The sequence below is a fragment of the Dermacentor variabilis genome, chromosome 9 (genome assembly GCF_050947875.1).
Source record: "Dermacentor variabilis isolate Ectoservices chromosome 9, ASM5094787v1, whole genome shotgun sequence".
NCBI classification, from domain to species: domain Eukaryota; kingdom Metazoa; phylum Arthropoda; class Arachnida; order Ixodida; family Ixodidae; genus Dermacentor; species Dermacentor variabilis.
Window position 1 is genome coordinate 73,940,980 of NC_134576.1, and position 14,375 is coordinate 73,955,354.

Consider the following 14,375-nt stretch of genomic DNA (forward strand, 5'->3'; position numbering starts at 1 on the left):
TGACGCCCAACGCACGTCACCCTTCACTGCCTCATTCGTGGTTTTACCGTGGGCTCCCAAAGCCAACCGGCCTGCCGATCTTTGGTTAACTTCCAACCCCGACAAGATATCCAACTTTAAGCACACAAAGGCACCAAGGGGCAGCGCTGACATCAGGAAAGTTGATGTTAGAGCCGCCCAACGACAGAAATGTCACTGCGCTTCAGTGACACCCGGCATCAATTCTTCAGAAATGTAGTGTCTTCTTCGGTGGAAGGGTGGCGCTTTACTCACCTCGGTGGAGCGGAGGAAGAACATCTTGGGTGAAGGATGGTTTGAGAATACGGGAGCATAAATCGCACAAATACGTGCGCTCAACTGCAACTAAGTTATATTGCTTTCCGAGAAGCATTTATGTTCATGCTTGAATACAACGCAGCTGCGGGTGAAATGAAGAGGGGGGGGGGGTAGAAGCGGAAGGAGGGTCGAGGGGGCACCTGAAGCAGGTATTAAGGCGAAAAGCGTTGCCCACAGGAGAGAAGATCCAAAAAAGGCAACAAAAAAAAACGAAAACAAATGATACACCGCCTTGCTTTTTCAATTAGTATGGCCAACCACCCACTAACGCCTCTTGAACCAGTAACCTAAACTTTACATCATCTCCTTAACTGCCGGTGCCTTACTTCGAGCATTATCGCTATTTCGTCTTCCTTGACAATTGCATCGACGAACTCCTTGTTTATTTTAGTCGGGGTTGTCCGAGAGCGACCAGCCGGACACCGATCATCAGTATTCGTCTCGCCATTAAAAAACATTAATTGTCTCATCCATATTCGCACACCGCTCGAGGTCATTCGCGCGTTTCCACTCGTAAGCTGAAACATTACCCGAATTTCTCACGTTGGAATTTGCAGTTTCACGATATCACCGCACGTTGACTAAACGAGACGTTTCATTTTGTTTAGCGCGTTAGATTATGTAACCTCGTGATGCCAAATTACCATCAATGATTGCAGGAAAATGGCGCCACGAATCACTGAACACACATTCTTGTGCACTCTCAGACTTGCATTAATTAACGGTCCTCTATACCAGCTGCCCGAACTAACACGGCACAAGTTGAAAAAAAAAAAGATGAAAGCCAAGCCTTTTTAGTGGATTAAAGCACATGTGCAGTGTGAAATAATCCACACGCCTAAAAGTGAATAAAGGTGTAAATTATTTTATAGTGTACGTGCGTGGGCACTGCCCCCATTCTGCTCACTTAAATATTTTCTCCAGGTTCATCTGCTTTTGATGTCGACTTCCTCACATCTCTGTAGCTGACTTGCACATACCCAGTGTCTCAAGTGGTCTATTCAGACCCATTTCCAGTGGCACATGCCCATTTGGACATACCTAGTGTTCGAAGTGGTCTCTTCAGACACATGTTCACTAACACATGCCCACTTGCACATACCCAGTGTCGTGTTCAAATGGTCTGTTCAGACCCACATTCAGTGGCACATGCCCACTTGCACATACACAGTGTTTCAAGTGGTCTATTCTGACCCATTTCCAGTGACACATACACACTTGCACATACCCAGTGTTGTTTTCCAAGTGGCCTATTCAGACACACGTTCAGTGGCACATGCCCACTTGCACATACCCAGTGTCTCAAGTGGTCTATTCAGACCCATTTCCAGCGGCACATGCCCATTTGGACATACCCAGTGTCCGAAGTGGTCTCTTCAGACACATATCTAGTTACACATGCGCACTTGCACATACCCAGTGTCGTATCCCAACTGGCTTATTCAGACCCATGTCTTTTGGCACATGCCCACTTGCTCATACCCAGTGTCTCAAGTGGTCAATTCAGGCACATATCCAGTGACACAGGCCCATTTGCACATACCCAGTGTCTCAAGTGGTCTCTTCAGACACATGTTCACTGACACATGCCCACTTGCACATACCCAGTATCGTGTTCCAAGTGGTCTATTCAGACCCACGTTCAGTGGCACATGCCCACTTGCTCATACCCAGCGTCTTCAGTGGTCAATTCAGACACATATCCAGTGACACATGCCCGCTTGCACATATCCACTGTCCCAAGTGGTCTCTTCAGACACATGTTCACTGGCACATGCCCAATTGCACATACGCAGTGTCGTGTTCCAAGTGGTCTATTCAGGCCGACGTTCAGTGGCACATGCCAACTTGCACATACCCAGTGTTTCAAGTGGTCTATTCAGACCAATTTCCAGTGGCACATGCCCACTTACACATACCTATATTGTCTGCTTGCTAAAGTGTCGGCTTATATTGTCTGCTTGCTAAAGTGTACTCTTTCTGTATTCTGTATTTTCATATTATGTAAGTCTCTGTTTTAGTTGTTTTGAATGCATTACTGGTATTTTCATATCGCTTTTGTTCCCTGCAATGTGAATACATAGGAGTGATCCTGTATTTTTTACGCTTGGAATGTATTCTCGCCCCTCCCCTCTGCAACGTACAATTAATACCTTGAGGGTATCACAACTAAATAGATAATGTTGTTCCGAACATTTCACGACAAAGCTGCATTTACTTTTCTAAAGTCGTACATCGGAGCATACGAGACTGGCCAATCTACAAACTATGAGACAAGTTGACAAAGCACGCAGCGAGCTCCGATGAGACGAAGACTTGTGGTGTTTCATTTGTGCCATCATGTCACAGAAAATATTGTCAACATTTTTTTCACTTGAACCAAAGCATCCATGTCAAGTAACTAAAGCCAGCAAAGGTAACTACGTTCTTATTCATTTTTCTACCTTGCCTTTTATTAGCGAGGACCACATTGAGCCTCTTCAATTTTCTTGTTCTCGCCACCCGCGGGCTGCCAGAGCCAGCCAGAGCGCATGCGTTTTTCTCGTGTTGCCCCGACTACCGCGCGGCGCACTTTGGTGCGAGTTCGTTTTTCTCTGGCCGAGTGGATTTTCGCCTGGCACAGTTTTGGACACTTTCTGGCTAACAGACAAGAAAAAGAAACAATGGTCGCTCGCCGCCATCACTATGGGGACTCGACGGATTGCAACGCGTTCGCTTGAGCGCAACCTCTGCACAAAGTCTTATCTCGCCGGTGTAGGATACCTAGCAGTACGCGTATGGTTCTCTGTGCACCAAGCGTCTCCCGTTTTCTTCGACATCCCTTCGGTAGCTACATCAAGGGCCCAAAGTAGGCATTCCATTGTGGCCAACATGCTTTTCTTCGTGTTCTTTTTACGTGACGCAACACTGCTCTGTCGGCTGTGGGTAGGAGTAGCATTCACCAACTCCTACAGCTATCGTATTGGAATGGCGGATTCACCAATGTGCGCTAAGTGCAAGTGGGAAGAGACCAGTCATCTTCTGTGCCACTGTTCTCGCTTCGATGATCAACGTGAGACTCTCCAGTGTGCCTTGAATAGAATGGATCACGGGCCATTTACGGAAGCGAAGATCTTGAGAGCCTGGCCTCACAGTTCATTAGCCCAGAAAGCAGTTCGAGCGCTTTTTCACTGCCTGAAGGCAACAGACTTGAGTGCCCGACTATAGACATCCTATACCTAAGTTCTCTCTCTCTCTTTCACTCCCCATTCCCCTCTCCACCTGAGGGGAGCAAACTGGACTCAGTCTGGTTAACCTCCCTGCCTTTCCGTCTTCCCTTCTCTCTCGCTCTCTCTCTCATTTCGGTGCCCTCGCCCCACAAAATGAATATGACATTGTTGCGGCGCAGCGACTTGTCGCGTGGTGAAAGTTCGATTTTTTTACGTCTTCTTTTGCGGAAAGTAATGGGCCACGGGACGCTTCAGTTGCCGGATACTCTCATTATATCATTGCGATAGGAATTATATGGACACTCCAGGCGCATTCCTGCCATCGCCGGTCGCCCTCATGTTCCGTATAAAGTCCAAGAACGATAACCTCGTGACCGCGCGACATGCTGTATGTGCGAGTGAAAGGGAAGGAGGTGGCATGGGTGAGCCGACGATGGTGGCTCAGTCGTGTGTGCGCCAGGGAGAAAAGCGGGGAGGAAGCGCACCGTCTTCCGTCGTGCGCGATAAATCAAGAGGAGCGGAGGGGGGGGGAAGGGCAGGCCTTATATAGATTTTGTGATCTGTGAATCTGCGACTGCGCAACATGTTTATTTGCCTTGTTTGACGCATTATATACAGTGACTTATAGATACGTAGATTTATTGGAGACTCATACGTATATTTCAATATCTTGTTGCGAGGTTTTTTATAGACGTGCAGTGAACTTTGTTTCCAGTGGCACATTTTTTCCCTTTACCAAGCTGTATCTTCGCATTTGTATATTCCATTGTGTCCTCGCATTTCTAATGTATCAGGGCGAGTCAAATGAAAGTGAGCCTACCCACCTTTCGCAATGATGGTTCGGTTCATTATGTGCGAGGCATGCGCATTGCACACATGCATCTCCCATTTACAAAAGTGACACGCAAGTGTGAGGATAAAGGTTCTTTAATGCTCTCATACACTGGGTTGAACATAGTTGCGTGACACAATGGACACTCCAAAAGTTGAACAGCGTGGTGTCGTGAGGTTTCTGACCAGCTGAAGGTGTTTCCTAAAAATAAATTAGTCGCTGTATGGCTGCTGTGTACGTTGACCATTTCATTTCATTGGCCACTGTGAAGCGTTGGAGAGAACGGTTCAAAGAAGGACGTGTAAGTTGCAAAACACGATCCAAGACCGGGCCAAAGCCACCGTGCAATCACCCCCAACACAGTTGCAAGGGTTGATGAGCTTATTAGACAATAACGGAGGGTAAGCATCGATAAACTGGCAGAACGTGTGAACATCAGTCACGGTTCGGTTCACACCGTAATTCATTATCATCTCGGTTATCGGCTCTTGTGTGCGCAATGGATGCCCAAGATTTTAAACCACCGCCAGAAGACGGAGAGGTTCGGCGCTGCCTTGACTCATCTGATCCGGTATCACAATGAGGGTGACGACTTTTTGTCTGCAATCGAATCGTGGTGCCACTACTAAGAGCCTGAAACACGACGGCAATGCTTACAGTGCAAACATTCGAATTCACCAACCCCAAAGAAAGCAAAGGCTATCATTCCCGCCGGAAGGTGTTGACTTTTTTTTTTTCTATCGTCAGGGGCCATTACTGATCGAATTTGCTAAACCTGGAGAGACTACCAATCGTTTCCGATATTGTTAAACGTCGGACCGACCGCGTGTCGCAATCAAGAACAAACGACGTGGAAAATCGGCGAATGGGGTCATCTTGCTCCACGACAATGCCCGTCCCCACATCGCTGATGTGGTTAGCACAAAACTGGCAAAGTTCAAGTGGGAAACGCTGCAATATCCGCCATACAACCCAGACCTTTTCCCTTGCGACTTGCACATTTTGGGGTAATAGAAGAACAGCTCCAAAGCGACCAGATTCGTGTCGGACGATGACGTGAAAGAGTCAGTTACAGACTTTTTGAAGTAGCAACCCAAGGGGTTTTATGGGACGGGAATCACGCGACGCATTATTCATTGGGACAAATGTCTAAATTCTCATGGAGACGACTTTTAAATAGAGTACCCCGTTTGTCATATATTCGCATTGGCTCACTCTCACATGAGTCGCCCTCGAATATTTTGCAGAACGGCTTTTTATAGGTGTTCTCTGTTGCGACTATAACTTCGGTGCAATTACAATACACGACCGGTGACAGCTGCTAGTGCACAATACATTGGAACAAAGGACATTGTTATTGAGATTGTTCCCTGGCGGTTGCATATGTACAACAATGTAAACAAGGATCTTGAATGACAGTCTCACTAAAATATTTGTCCTCGACTTGTTCATTTCACGGCCTTTATTTTTTCATATCAGCGGCATGCACTGCTTTGCTGGTTTCGAACTGATATAGTTCTAAAGTTTGTGTGATCTTTTCTTTGCTTATTAAATCAACAAAAAACATTGAAGCGTTGATATCAGTTGTTTCGAGCGCAATTTTTGGGACACACAAGTATATTCTTTCATGAAGAAACGCATATTTTACTTGTGTTGACTGTGCGTAGCGTTCAAGAATTCATTTGCAGCCTCTTTGGCAATGGCGATGCAGTTATTGTTCCTTTATTTCATCCCCCGACAAATTCTATGAGTAGGAGGCCGAGCTGCGACGTAGCCCCCTCCCCCCTCCTCCCTCCCCCGAACGAAATTTCTGGCTATACGCCAATGAGACCTACGTTCAGTGGCACATGCCCACTCGATCACACATAGCGTGTTCCTAAGTTTCAAAGTTCCAAAGTAATGTTTAACTGTCTCGGAAGGGAACAGCAATTTACAATAGGTAGCGAGGCGCTGGAAGTGGTAAGGGAATACATCTACTTAGGGCAGGTAGTGACGGCAGATCCGGATCATGAGACGGAAATAATCAGAAGAATAAGAATGGGCTGGCGTGCGTTTGGCAGGCCTTCTCAGATCATGAGCAGCAGGTTGCCATTATCCCTCAAGAGAAAAGGGTATAATAGCTGTGTCTTACCAGTACTCACCTACGGGGCAGAAACCTGGAGGCTTACGAAAAGGGTTCTGCTCAAATTGAGGACTACGCAACGAGCTATGGAAAGAAGAATGATAGGTGTAACGTTAAGGGATAAGAAAAGAGCAAATTCGGTGAGGGAACAAACGCGAGTTAATGACATCTTAGTTGAAATCAAGAAAAAGAAGTGGGCATGGGCAGGACATGTAATGAGGAGGGAAGATAACCGATGGTCATTAAGGGCTACGGAGTGAATTCCAAGGGAAGGGAAGCGTAGCAGGGGGCGGCAGAAAGTTAGGTGGGCGGATGAGATTAAAAAGTTTGCAGGGACGACATGGCCACAATTAGTACATGACCGGAGTTGTTGGAGAAGTATGGGAGAGGCCTTTGTCCTGCAGTGGGCGTAACCAGGCTGATGATGATGAAGTTGCCTAACTGGGCACATAGGCGGTGGCCTAAGTTGTATAATCGAGCAAGACAGCTGTCATCATGGCCAGAAACGAGGAAGGAAGGGACAAAGAAAGTTTCGCTTTAAAACACGCACCGTGGTGTATAAGCCCAGCGGTCGTTGTGCTGCATGAGTTCGAGCTTGCCGGTTCGATCCGGGCCGTATTTCCTGTCCTCTCCCTTCTCTGGTTGCACGGTGTGGAGAGGGAGAGACAGCGGCAGTCATGTGCATGCCACATTACCAGCTGATCCAATCAGGTCTTTGCCGTGCTGAGAGTCTGTCGGGAGGTGGTTTGGGAGGAGCAATTGAGGTGTCAGAAGTCGGGTTCCCGACACTTCGTGAGCATTCTGGATGTAGAAGCGGAGCTCTGCACCTTCGGCATTGCCGAAATAACGTGTCAAATCCCATTTTTAACTTTAAATAAGTGCCAGTAAATAATCTGTGTATCCTGGGGCCCCTATGCAGGTGTGGAACATAATCGCTCTTCAAGGTGCTATTTGAAGTCGACAGGTAAGTTACGAACGTGAAAAAACAGTTCTTGTTTAATTTAGATACCACAGTTAGGTGCCAAGAGCTTCAAATCTACGTACGTGGAAGAAGGAACCATCTCCACCTGCTTACTATGGTAAAAACTGCATTATCTTGCCTAAATGCAGAGGTGAAGATGGAACTACGTGCTGTACATTGCCAAGACGCTGCTGCCTGCTGGAGTTTCACGCGATCTCGAAGCATTCTCAACGTACTTCGAGGTTGCTTTCCGCCGTTTGTGAAAACACAGGGGTCCAGATCGCTTTAGTGCCTGATTCCTGGAAAGCGGATGACAAGAGTATGAGTAAAGCACTTCTGTACAGTGCCACATGCCCCGAACTTCATATCCAGAACGAATAGTTAGAGTAATTGCTCCCGAGTTAATTACGAAAAAAAAGTAAATGGAAGGCATTGTGGCAATATGTTGTATAAGGCGTCTTATGAGGACACGAAACCTCGCTGTTCTTTAAGTTTATATAGCGTATATGCATGGACGTCCGATCGCGAATGACAAGAAGCAACGAGAGCGGTGACACCAGGTAGCGCTACGGTTTCGGCCCCAAGTAGGCTGACCACGTTGGTTTGAGATGGGGGCGAAATGCGAAAACACCCGTGTGCTTAGATTTAGGTGCACGTTAAAGAACCCCAGGTGGTCAAAATTTCCGGAGTCCTCCACTACGGCGTGCCTCATAATCAGAAAGTGGTTTTGGCACGTAAAACCCCAAAATATTATTATACGTTGGTTTGAGCAGGAAGCAAATGGATGAAGAAACGTTAGTCATATGACACAACAGAAATAGAAACTAATGACGCTCCTGAAACACTTGGAACGCAGTACGCCATTGCCACCATGATATAAGACGCTCGAAAGGACACTGTTAGCGTCAACCATGAGCACGATTTTCTAGTGAGGCTTATCGCTCGATTCTATGCAACCCTTATCATCCACCGTCCACGGCTGGCTGGTTCCATTAATGAAGTGGACGGAGCGTCACTCTGGCCACTGACGACGCCCGAAAACGCGACAGCGTCGAAAAAAAGGCATCGCTGTCAAAAACGCGGCCCATAACACACTATGAAAGATAATTGAAACGACAATAAATTCATCGCATACGATTTCACGAACACTTCGTTCACGCATAGATTCCAACATGCCCGTTCGATCGGTTCCTTATATATATATATATATATATATATATATATATATATATATATATATATATATATATATATATATATATAGAGAGAGAGAGAGAGAGAGAGATCTGTCAACTTCGGCACTCTCGTGTCGCAGCGTGCCAGCGTGCGTCCGTCTGAAATTGTGTTCGAACGTAGGCATAGCTTGTCAAAGGAGTAGCGCGTAAAGATGAACATTGCCTGACGTCAACGCTCCGACTGGTGCGGTGCACAAGTATAAACGTTTCACGACATTCGACGTTGCATGTAGGACAAAAATTATGTCAGTCGTGCACATCGCATTTGGCTGCGTAGCATTTAGTTAAACGCTTCACGAAAGGCTTGCTTCGCGTAAAGGCCAGCGCGCGCGTTATATTTGCACAATTATTTTCCTCGCAGTTTAAGTGCAGCCGCGCAGTCGTTTAAAAGCTCACCTAGCGGGCGCGTGGCGATGAAATATTCGCCTTCGATCTCCGAGCAACCAATAATATCGGCGGTCATCGCTTGTGCTGCGTTCGGTAATCTTTCGTTTGGGTGCGTACCGGCGCCTCGATCTTCTTCGTGCATGAATGAAACGTATACTGAGAAAAAAAAAAAAAAGAGAACACTCTGTAGTTGGCATTCAATCGTCTGGCACAGCTTGTCGAGTGTATCGCTGCAAATACCGGCTCTGTTTCATTACGCGTTTGTTCCGATCGGACACATTCAATTCGCCGTAAGCACATCTGGTTTCCTTTAACACACCTGTTTGGCTCCACCGGAGCAAGCGGACAAAGGCTTTCGGAAAAACTTTGCGCATACCAAGCCACGTTCCGCACTTTGTTTCGTGCCCGTCTCGACGCATCAACCTGCAAAGGCGTGAGCGCAAGACGCGGAATAACGAGTGACCCAGTGTGGTTCAGAAAAGATAGCGCACGCGCCGCGATATAAGTTACGCTCCCGCCTCCTCCCCCCCCCCCCCCTTGCGCCCTTCACGTCTCCGTATAACCTTCACAGCTTCTTTCCAACGTTGCGCAGCTTTCATATCTTTCGCGCCAAAAGGCGATGACGCGCGGTGGGGGTGCGCGCGCTAGTGACGTCACGGATCGCGGAGACGGGCGGCCGCGCAGTAGTAGCAGACGACTCCGCCGTCGCAGCGTTCGCGCAGCCGGGGTCCACTGCGGCGCTAATCGAAAGTAGTGTCGCCAGATGTCGCCACAGCCCTCTTCTAAAAAGATATAGAAAACGGAACATCGAGCGCCACGGCAGAAAAGAGAGAGGGGCGAGACCTGCCCCCGCGATCTTTTCGTTTTGCTCGCGATCTGCGCGCACCTCTTTAGGGAGCCCCGAGAAGTAAGAGAGAGAGAGAGAGTCGGTTTTTCCCTAAACACGTCGCGCGGGAGTCCATTTCGGCCCGCCGCAAGTGGCTCTCTGCAGCCGATTCCTTCTTGCCGTCGCGAGCCCCACTGCTCGGCGGCGCCGGACCGAGAGACAGTCCGTGGAGCGGAACGGCCTGCTGATCGACCAGCGTTGCTGCGCGCGCGTGTTCGCCGCCGAGCGATGCGGTTATAGCGGATCGGCAGAACCCGCCGCTCCGAGCACGAGCTTCTCTCCCGAAGGTGGAGTGCTTCTGCCGTCGCCGCAGGACCTCTGCAATCCGCGCTCCTCTGCTATTATTCGGCAACTCCGACGGCCCGCCCCGCCGTCTCCGTTCGCGGGGTCATGGAGGCATCGGCCGGTGCCGGTGGAGCGGCGGCGGTGGACGGCGTGTCGTCCGTGTCCAAGCGCGAGTACTTTCTGGACCTGTTCTGGCGCCACAAGCACACCACGATCACGCTGTGCTTCGTGTTCTGGAGCTTCGGCATGTGCGTCGCCTTCCTGGGACCGACGCTGTTGGATTTGGGTTGCAAGACCCAGACCGTGTTCTCGACCATGTCCTGGGTGTTCTTCAGCCAGTCGCTGTTCATCCTGCTCGGCGCGGCCGCGGGGGGTGTCCTCGTGGAAAGGTCAGTGCGTTAGTCACCGCTCAGGGCTCGGGTCCTTCGCGCAAGCGCCACTTGTCGAACCGCCTTGACGCGCGGACGCGTCTGCCGTTGACGTCTAGACGTTCCCGTCATGCAAACCAGCTATCTGTTCGGTCTTGCTATTTCCCGTTGGTGCAAAGCACAAAGTGCGCGGATCGCTGCATGAGCCACTGGGTTTTTTCAACGAGAATGATCCACATTAGACGCTATAGAAGGAACTTACGCTGAAAGTTACTTTCCTACCGCTTCTTTGGCAATTCAAAAAGTCAGCTTATCATCCATCCCGTTCCATGACGATTGGTCAGGGGGGAGAGGGGGAATTATTGGAACGTCTGCAAAAGTTGTTAGAAATGGCCATTTTTTCTTTTTTGTTTGTTTCCTGCTATTTTTGTTTTCTGTGCATTTCGCGATCTGGGTGACTCGTGTTCGTGTTAGCACGTGATATCTCCAGTTTCCGCTAAGCACGCCCACGCCCAGCCGGGCATGTCAGTTGACGACATTGCGCGTGGAGAGAAACTGCTTTCGGGCTTGGCATATGCATTCGACGCCGCACGAACATAGCATATATATATATATATATACGAGAGGCAGCAACCGTAATTTCAATCGGTCGCCTCTGTCAGCAGCTTGGTGTAGGTGCAGCACTACCAGACTACACAAACGGGCTGCCGACGCGAAAATGTGCGGCGCTTTTTCAGGCACTTCCGTTTCACGCGAGTGTTCCACAGCTGCTACGGCCGTTTCCATGTTCGCACACTAACACATTTCTACGCACCACTACTCGAACCGGAGACTGGCGAACATATGCGCCATACGGTTGAAGGAAAGTGCTCGTTTTTTTTTTTTTAATATGTACGCGGTACTTCGCTTTTTGGTGTAGCGAATATTTCGTGAATGCATTGTTTTATTATGCTTTTTTTAATTGGGAAGCTCGAGTTGTGCACTTAAAAGGGGGAAAAATAATTTCAGCTGATTAATTCGTCCAACGTGTCGCAGTAGCTGACTGCGTTATGTGCATACAGTTGACCTGTGCTGCCCGTCTGCAAGAAGAAGAAAACAAAACAGAAGAGCCCAAAAAGGTTAATATCAAGAAATGAAACAAAATAATGTTGTGAGAATTCTTATATTCTGGCACGCGAACGACGACTCAGCTTTCTTGAGATAAATGTGTTTGTTTAGATTAGGGTATTTTTTTTTTTTATGGAGCTCCCCCCTTTCGTAAACAGCCTGACGTGACGGATCGTGCCAAAGCGAAGTCAGAGACCTGTGCTTAAGAGCTGGCGCGCAGCACATTTGCCACGCGCCGTGACTACCCCGGGATCTGCCGCGATGGATTTGTCCGAGTGCCTGCATTCGCTGCCATAAGCTGTACGTCAGTTGTACGCCGAGAAGATCTTTGCCAGCAGCGAGCGGTAGAACTTGATCCTTTCCTCATAGACGGCTGGAAAAAAGAGATCCGAAGTGTTGGCCAAACGTGCAATTCGGCGACATATATGTTTACCTAGCAGTGGAATCGTGCCGTTCGCTTAAGGCGTATACGGTCTTGCCATGGAGGGACATGTGCAGACAATTGGTTCAACTCACTAAGCATTGTGCAGACGATTGACACCTACGATGGTGATCAAGAAGCTCAATCACGACGGAGTGAAACCAGATCGAGCAAAATCGCCGTCCGTTTGTGCCCGTGTAGCAGCCGGCACTCCATCCAAAGCTGTCTCAACAGGGGCATCAATCGCAACAGGGTGTGACAGGGGCATCAATCGATGCTGCAAGAGGTCGTATAGTAGCAAACCGCTGTTCACGTTGTTCACACTAATCTAATACAATACGTCAAGTAGAGACTGAAAATCCGCCTCCGTGGCATGTGCTCTTTTCATCGCGTAAACGCGAACGTGACCGCATTTGTCCCGGCGGTTGCCCCCTGCGTTTGCTGTGTAAATTAACATCATCCAGCATGGAACAACTCGTCGGTACAACGAACCGTCTAGGTGGATGCGCACAAGAACACAATAAAAGCATGAACACCCGCGATACACGAAGCTGTCAGCGCGTGCCAACGCGCGATGCGCCGTGCTTTTTTGTCCACCAAACACTCCCGTGCTTACCGGAAGGTCACGTGACCGATTCATTGTGACGTGGGCCAGGAGAGGTCTATCAACGCCGTATAGTTCTTTTCACCTTGCGCCACGCGCGTAGCAAAGGGAAGCAAGCACAGAGGGGGAAAAAGAAAGCTACGGCTTTCTGTTGAGCACAAGCGAACGGTGCTCGCATGTACACATAAAGAACATCAATCAATTTGTTTCAACGAACGTTTAGATTGTTTATTTGGAAAGGTTGCAGACGACCGTCGGCTGGGGCCCGCACTCGTCGCCTCCGTTGCAGGAATTTTCTTTTCCGCGCAGAAGGCGATCGCTCAGAAAAGTGACAGTCCGCATTTCTGCGAAATAAGCAGAGACTTCTGCCAGCTATATAATGTCCAGTGGATGCACACGCGAGGCTTACTTTAGAATGTCGTTCCTTCGCGCTGGCCTGTGGCTCGTTGTTATTATGCCCAGTCTAGGACGAAGGCCTCTCCCAGCGATCTCCAATCATCCCTGTCTTGCGCTAGCTGATTCCAACTGGCCCCTGCCAATTTCCTATAGTTTCATCACCCCACATAGTTTTCTGCTGTCCTCGACAGCGCTTCCCTTCCCTTGGCGCCCATTCTGTAACTCTTATGGCCCACCGGTTAGCTACCCTACGCCTTGCATGGCATGCCCAGCTTCTTTCTTTTTTTTCTGGTAATGCCCAGTAGAATGTCGGCTACCCCCGTTTTCTCTCTAATCCACACCGCTGTCTTCCTGTCTTTTAAGGTTACGCCTAACATTTTTCTCGATCCAACGCTCGGTGCGTAGCCCTTAACTTCTCAACTTCATTGTTAATTTGTAAGTTTCCTCCCCTTATATGTTAGTACCCGTCGAATGTCTTCATTGAACATGTTTTTTTTTTTTCAACGGTAGCGGTAAGCTCCCTGTCATGATTTGGTAATGCGTGCCGTATATTCTTCTGTCTTCTGTTTCATTCTTCTGTCTCTTTCTCACGGTATGAGTCCCCTACGAATAATTGATCTAGATAAACATGCGCTTGCACGTACTCTTGAGGTTGACTGCCGATCATGAATCCTTGTTATCTCGCCAGTTTGTCCAGAAATACCTTTGTCTTTCGCATATCTATATTTAACATATCATTGTATCATTCACCGTATCATTACATTGCATTCACGCTCGCATATCTCTCGCAATCATTTGTTGCAACTCACCCCCGTCGTTCCTGAATAGGACAACGTCGTCTGCCAGCCGTAGGTAGCTTAAGATATTCGCCGTTGATACTCACTCCCGATTCATTCCAGTTTAATAGCTTGAACACTACTAAGCATGCAGTTAATATTATTGGTGAGACCGTGTTTCCTTACCTGTCCCCCACCGCTTTTTTTTACTGGTATTTTTTCGCTCTTTTTGTGATTAATTAGGGTAACTGCGGAGCCTTTATAGATATTTGTTAAGATTTTCACCCATGCTGCCTTCGCTCCTTGATTGTGCACTTAGTATCTGTGTTGAATCAAATGAATTTTCGACATGGATATGGGTACCTCTTACTGAAGCCAGTCTATTCTCTTGGTTGGTTGAAGTCAAATGTTACCCTGATTCTATTGGAAATTACCTTGGTGATTATTTTA

At 48.3% G+C, this 14,375-nt stretch overlaps 1 protein-coding gene across 1 annotated transcript in view; it reads left to right on the top strand.

The window, feature by feature from the left end:
- Positions 1 to 9,928: 9,928 nt before the first annotated feature.
- The window catches only part of LOC142558408 (major facilitator superfamily domain-containing protein 4A-like), a 397,460-nt gene continuing 393,013 nt past the window's right edge, over positions 9,929 to 14,375 (top strand). The window contains exon 1 of the mRNA XM_075670544.1: positions 9,929 to 10,642. Within this exon, the coding sequence (XP_075526659.1) occupies positions 10,359 to 10,642 (284 nt within the window). The 5' untranslated portion in view covers positions 9,929 to 10,358. The remainder of the gene's footprint in view (positions 10,643 to 14,375) is intronic.